This window comes from Scomber japonicus (genome assembly GCF_027409825.1).
Source record: "Scomber japonicus isolate fScoJap1 chromosome 5 unlocalized genomic scaffold, fScoJap1.pri SUPER_5_unloc_3, whole genome shotgun sequence".
NCBI classification, from domain to species: Eukaryota; Metazoa; Chordata; class Actinopteri; order Scombriformes; family Scombridae; genus Scomber; species Scomber japonicus.
In genome coordinates, this window is record NW_026518485.1 from 5,250 (window position 1) to 12,500 (window position 7,251).

General features: G+C 37.7%; 1 protein-coding gene across 4 annotated transcripts in view; it reads right to left on the minus strand.

The window, feature by feature from the left end:
• Positions 1 to 2,069: 2,069 nt before the first annotated feature.
• LOC128354675 (troponin T, fast skeletal muscle isoforms-like) overlaps positions 2,070 to 7,251 on the minus strand; it is a 25,554-nt gene continuing 20,372 nt past the window's right edge. For 3 of the 4 annotated variants that reach the window (XM_053314858.1, XM_053314861.1, XM_053314859.1), the window contains one exon: positions 2,076 to 2,166. In XM_053314858.1, coding sequence (XP_053170833.1) covers positions 2,130 to 2,166 — 37 coding nt within the window. In that variant the 3' untranslated portion in view covers positions 2,076 to 2,129. Of the gene's footprint in view, positions 2,167 to 7,251 lie in introns of all 4 variants that reach the window. The other variant, XM_053314860.1, reaches the window with a different exon arrangement.

The following is a 7,251-nucleotide window of genomic DNA, read 5'->3' on the forward strand; positions in this document are numbered from 1 at the left end:
TACAGCTCGCCAAATATCCATTCTGCTGAAATATGAAATCCGTTTCCATAAAACCGGAATACTTTCCTCAATATGTCAACATGTATTTAGTCCAACACGTAACGTAATAACACAAATAACAAACCATATACGGTCCGTTTACGTCATTTCCTGATCTGCACGTTCATCTCAGAGTTCACGTGACTAGATGTTTACGACCGTTAGCCTCTTCTGCTTCTGACGACACCACACACAAGCCAATCAGTGTTTAGGATTAGGCAGTACATGTCTCCAAAGCCAATGAGGACATGTGACCGACAACAATGGCTTTGATTGACTGCTGTTCCAGCCAATGGAAATATTCGGTGAAATGAAGTTGATAACCTTTTAGCCAATAGTCAGAGGTTTCCAACGGTGTATGACACTAAGCTAAGTTTGGCTGTCCATAAACAAACTCCAAGCGTAACCGGCGTGCGCCCTGTGCGTAAAAGAGTTGAACCATATATCATTACGCACACGGCATTTTGGTACACGGTTGGTTCTTCTCCGACTTAACATATGACTTATAGCAAAATAAACAGATAGATAGATAGATAGATATGGCCAAACAAAAAAATATGGTTAGCCTATATGTATTAATAATAATAATAATAATAATAATAATAATAATAATAATATGGCGTCGGCTTTCATTAGAGACCAAGATTTTGATTGCAGGCAAAGGGGATGTGAAGTTATAGGTGTTTGATTGTGGTTATACAGCTTTGGTAACCATGGTAACCAAGTGTCCATTTGGAGTCTCCAAAAAGGACCTGAGGAAAACGCATGGACATACCTGTTGAAAAATAATTCAGAAAAATTCATCTTTTGGTCTTTTGACTCCAAATTTGGACTGCATGAAGCCAAGACCTGTGTCTGTGGCCTCACTGTGTCTATATCCTGCTGAGAGGTCCCTGACCCCTAACCCTGCCCCCCCCAACCCCTAACCCTGAGAGGTCCCTGAATGTCTGTACACATGTCATTGTAAAGGCAAACCTATGGGCAAGTAAACAACCCCATCATTGTAACCTCTGCCACTCTTTGTCAGTAAGTCACAGAATCTCACATTTATCTGCTGACCCTTTGGAGGGGCCCCACCCCTAGGTTGGGAACCACTGGACTAAACTAGCTAACTGTATATAAAGTAGTGTAAACTAGCTAACTGTACTGTATATAAAGTAGTGTAAACTAGCTAACTGTATATAAAGTAGTGTAAACTAGCTAACTGTACTGTATATAAAGTAGTGTAAACTAGCTAACTGTATATAAAGTAGTATAAACTAGCTAACTGTATATAAAGTAGTATAAACTAGCTAACTGTATATAAAGTAGTGTAAACTAGCTAACTGTATATAAAGTAGTATAAACTAGCTAACTGTATATAAAGTAGTGTAAACTAGCTAACTGTATATAAAGTAGTGTAAACTAGCTAACTGTATATAAAGTAGTATAAACTAGCTAACTGTATATAAAGTAGTATAAACTAGCTAACTGTATATAAAGTAGTACAAACTAGCTAACTGTATATAAAGTAGTATAAACTAGCTAACTGTATATAAAGTAGTACAAACTAGCTAACTGTATATAAAGACAGTCAAAAGAGATGGGGGTCAATTTGACCCGGGAGGACGACAGGAAGGGTGTATTAAATGAAATAAAGATATTTAAATGTCTCCTGATTGAACATTAAACACCAAGTTCAATTGAACAGTGTCGAACAAATGAATTAATTAAAATTACACATCTAATAAAATAACTGAACTTTATTGGTTTCTGAATAACAACAAGCTCTACAGTCATGGCTTTTTTGGAGAGTCACACTTTATTTACAAAATACTGAGAACCAAACAGTCAAGGCGAGGAAGCGAGACGGGCGCATGAGTTTAGTTTAGTTTTTATTCCTACAGCAGCTTTAGAGGCTCCTGGTTGCATCTATCAGGACGTGTTGGGTAAACCTCAGCGTTAATGGCTTCTTCTGACCTAAGACCTTCTCCACAGTGTGTGTTTCTTCATCTTCTTCATCTTCTGCTTCTTCTTCTTTTTGTTTATTATCAGGCGTGCGTCCGAGGCGGTTGCAGTTTGGTGTCTGAGCAGCGGAGCGGAGAGCCAGTCTACTTTCTGCGGCGGGCGGCGGCTCCCTTCTTGCTGCTGTGATACGAAACGAAATAAAAGAGACAACAGGTCAGACATCTGGGGGGGAGGGTTCAACAAATCCTCCTTTAGGCAAGACTGAGATACGATAATCTGTACTGATAATATTTAAACTATACGAACACATGGAAGAGGATATTTAGATAAAAATAAACTGTCAGTTAAATAACTTGAGGTTTTAATCTTTAAGTATGAGCTTCTTCTATTGTAGATTTGGTGTTTTACTTAGGAAATGCTAACGGGACAGAAAGCAGCTAACGTTATCACTGATTTGATCTTTTCAAACTTGTTGCATCGACTTCTAAACACTTAAGAAAATCTACTTTTCAGAAGTTTTCAAAAGTAAAACTCAGTTAAATAACTTATATTTAGTTTGGTGGGTTTAAAAAGTTTTAATGCTTAAGTATGAGCTTTTTTTTATTGTCGATTTGGTGTTTTGCTAACAACAGTAAGCAGCTAACGTTAGCACTGATTTTATCTTTTCAATCTTGATGCATTGACTTATAACTTTAAGGATTTTTTATTTAATGCAACAAAATCACTTCAGAAAATCTACTTTTCAGAAGTTTAAAAAAAAAACTCAGTTAAATAACTTCTATTTAATCTGAGGGGTTTTAAACAATTAAGTTTTTATTAAATTGTGAACTTTTGCTAACGGAACAGAAAGATTTAGCTTTTTGTTTTTTTCAATCTTCTTCTAACTTTAAAGTTTTTTATTTAATGCAACAAAATCACTATTAAAAAAATTTTACTTTTTAGAAGATAAACTATATTTAGTTTGAGGGATTTAAAAAGCTTAACTGTTTTATGCTATTTTTTAACTGTGGACTTTTGCTTATGAAATGCTAACGGAACAGAAAGCAGCTAACGTTAACTGTTTGTGTACTGTGATAGTGCTAAACTTCCTCGTAGCTAACGTCGCTAATGACTGTTTCTCAGCAACTAGTTTAATTATATTTAGTTCAAGGGATTTAAAGAGTCTTAATCTTTTAGTATGTTTCCTTTTTTAAATGTGGACTTCTGCTTATGAAATGCTAACGGAACAGAAAGCAGCTAACGTTATCTGTACCGCTTCTACTGTTTGTGTATTGTGATAGTGCTAAACTTCTCGTAGCTAATGACTGTTTCTCAGCAACTAGTTGAATTATATTTAGTTCAAGGGATTTAAAAAGTCTTAAATCTTTTAGTATGTTTATTTTTTTTTATGGACTTCTGCTTATGAAATGCTAACGGGACAGAAAGCAGCTAACGTTAGCTATCTGATTTTATCTCTTGTTCTCCACTTTGTATTATTCACGTGATTGTGTTAAAATCTCTTGGTAGCTAGCGTAACTAATTAAAATAAACTTTCGGTTAAATACATTTTGTTTCGTGTAAGGGATTTAATTTATTTATGTTATTTAAATTGTTTTAGTTTATGCTTTTACTAAAAAAAAAATGCTAACAGGACAGAAAGCAGCTAACGTTAGCTATCTGATTTTATCTTTTGTTCTCCACTTTGCATATTTATGTGATAGTGTTAAAATCTCCTGGTAGCTAACGTAACTAATTAAAATAAACTTTCAGCTAAATAAATGATAGTTATGTGTTTTAAATGTTTTAGTTTATGCTTTTGCTAAAAAAAAAAAAATGCTAACGGGACAGAAAGCAGCTAACGTTATCGCTGATTCTACTTCTTGTCATATTTTTTTGTTACTAAAGCACAATTTGTATTAAAATTATCCAGTTTGAATCTAACAGCTGCTACTAGTTGGATATTTATGTGATCGTTTTAAACCTCCAGGTCTCAGACATCAACATCTTTCCCAGACGATTAGCATTTCTCTTCAATCTAAGAAGTAACTGAACGGTATTTTATTTAACGAAACAAGGCATGAAAGAGTGAAAAGATAATGCTCATAATTAATTGTCGTGTTCTGTCTTGTAAAATGAGGCTGTTTACATTCAAATAATTATCTTAAAACATCATAAAATCAAACCATCAGACTTCATGCAGAACCCCAAACGTTTCCAGATGTCTGTTTTTGACATGTTGGACGTACTGATCAAATCCAATCAGAGACAAACTCATGCAACACTTACCTGAATCATTACTGGATCCAACCTGATGTTACAAACCTGCTCAGCTTCACAGTCACAGCTCCAGTAGAGATAAAGATATATATATATATATATATATATATATATATATATATATATATATATATATATATATATATATATATATATATATGTACCACACAGTCATGTAAAGAAGTCAGTTTGAGAAGAACGCCGACCTTTTTACACTGAAAAAGGATGCACCGCTTTGAGTCATAATTATAATTTTTAAGTATCTTTCCTTCCTTCCACTTGTCCTTCCTTCCTTCTCCTTTTCCTTCCTCCCTCCCTCCCTCCCTTCCTTCCTCCCATCCATCTTTCTTTCCTTCTGTCCTTCCTCCCAGCCTTCCTTCCTTCTCCTTTTCCTTCCTTCCTTCCACTTGTCCGTCCTTCTCCTTTGCTTTCCTTCCTCCCTTCCTTCCTTCCATCTGTCCTTCCTCCCATCCTTCAATCTTTCCTTCTTTCATTCCTTCCTCGCTTTTATCTTTCCTTCCTTCCTTCTCCTTCTTCCCTCCTTCCCATCCATCTTTCCTTCCTTCCACTTGTCCTTCCGTCCTTCCTTCTCCTTTTCCTTCCTCCCTCCCTTCCTTCCTTCCTTCCTTCCTCCATCCATCTTTCCTTCCTTCCACTTGTCCTTCCTTCCTTCTCCTTTTCCTTCTCCTTTTCCTTCCTTCCATCCTTCCTTCCTTCTGTCCTTCTTCCATCTTTCCTTCCTTCCACTTGTCCTTCCTTCCTTCTCCTTTTCCCATCCTTCCATCTTTCCTTCCTTCCTTCCTTCCTTCCACTTGTCCTTCCTTCCTTCTCCTTTTCCTTCCTTCCTTCCTCCCTTCCTTCCTTCCATCTGTCCTTTCTCCCATCCTTCAATCTTTCCTTCCTTCATTCCTTCCTCCCTTTTATCATTCCTTCCTTCCTTCTCCTTCTTCCTTCCTCCCTTTCTGCCTTCCATCCTTCCTCCCTCCCATCCATCTTTCCGTCCTTCCTTCCTTCTCCTTTTCCTTCCTCCTCCCTCCCTTCTCCTTTTCCTTTCTCCCTCCCTCCCTTCCTTCCTTCCTTCCTTCCTCCCATCCTTCCATCTGTCCTTCCTCCCATCCTTCCATCTTTCCTTCCTTCATTCCTTCCTCCCTTTCATCTTTCCTTCCTTCCACTTATCCTTCCTTCCTTCTCCTTTTCCTTCCTCCCTTTCATCTTTCTTCCTTCCACTTGTCCTTCCTTCCTTCTCCTTTTCCTTCCTTCCTTCTGTCCTTTCTCCCATCCTTCAATCTTTCCTTGCTCCCTTTTATCTTTCCTCCTGCCTTCTCCTTCTTCCCTTTCTGCCTTCCTTTTCTTCTTTCCTTCCTTCCTTTTGTGCTTCCTTCCTTCCTTCCTTCCTTTCCTATGATCCGGCCCACATTAGATCAGATTGGGAGGTTTGTGGCCCTTGAATGAAGATGAGTTTGACACCTCCTCTGCTTTATACCGACCAGTTCATCCTTTTTCACCGCCTCTGACACTGAGTAATGCCGATGTCTTTACACTTATAATGAAATATTATAATGTAATATTTTGTGTTTTATAATGAAGGTGGGGGGGGGGGGGGGGGGGAGGGGGGGGGGTGTAAGAGAAATAACACACAAAATATTTTGGGGCATTAGAGCAGCAAGAGAGAAACTACTGTATTAATAAACTGTGTGCTCAGTTCAGTAATCATGAAACCATATTAACTGAACGCTACTGGAAATATATTATTTATTACCCAGCAGTTTATTAATCTGGTTTGCTCAGTTTAAGCCAGGGGTGTCAAAAAAGTAAGAGAGGGAGGGAGGGAGGAAGGAAGGAACAAAAAGGAGACAGGAAAGAAAGATTTAAGGAAGGAGGCAGGGAGGGAAGAAAGATATGATGAAAGGGAGGAAGGGCAGAAGAAAGGAAGTAAGGAAGGGAGGGAGGGAAGGATAAAAGGAATGAACAAAAAGGAGACAGGAAAGAAAGATTTAAGGAAGGAGGCAGGGAAGGAAGAAAGATGTGATGGACGGACAGAATGATGGAAGGAAGAAAGGGAGGAAGGGCAGAAGAAAGGAAGTAAGGAAAGATGGAAGGAAGGATAAAAGGAATGAAAGGAAGACAGGAAGGAAAGAAAGGGAGGAAGGAAATATGGAAGGAAGGAGGGATGAAAAGAAGGAAGGAAGGAAGAAAGGGAGGAAGGAATGAAGGAAGGATGGGAGGAAGAAAGGAAGGAAAAGGAGAAGGAAGGACAAGTGGAAAGAAGGAAAGATGGAAGGATGGGAGGAAGGACAGATGGAAGGAAGGACAGATGGAAGGAAGGACAGATGGAAGGAAGGAAGGAAGGAAAAGGAAGGAAGGTGGGCGGATTAGACCCCTCAGCGGGCCGCATGTTTGACACCCCTGGTTTAAGCAAACTAACGTTAAAGTCAAACTCAGAAAAGGAAAAAGACGGAAATCTAATATTACGTAATCTGGCGTTAGCAGTTTTTAACGTTAGCTAGTTAGCCGACTTCCTTAACCTTTATATTCACTAACATTAAGCTTTAAGATATATCAAATTTGATTGTTTTTCCAACTTAAAAATGCTTAAAATCTACTCACTCTCTCTCTCTTATTAAAAATTAAATAGTAAATACATTTAATTTCGTCTCCTGCTTCAATATATAATATATAAATGAATACGAACTGCTGCCGTCTTCTATTCCTCAGACATGTGATGTGAACACATGTATGATCTGCCACCTTGATGTTGATTTCCACACAGATTGGGAAATATCAAGTGGTGTGTTAGTGAGGATTTAGTGTGTTTATGGCTCCATCTACAGGTTTTTTGGGTTTTTGGGTTTTTTTTAAAGTGACAAAACTATAAAAGAAAGTTCTCATCTTGTGATTTTACCAATAATTTAGATTTGGGGTGTTATTTTAAATTTAAGGAGGAAAAAAAATGACGACTGACTGACACCCTTCAAGCTGTTAAATATCCAATATCCAAGTTTTATATTT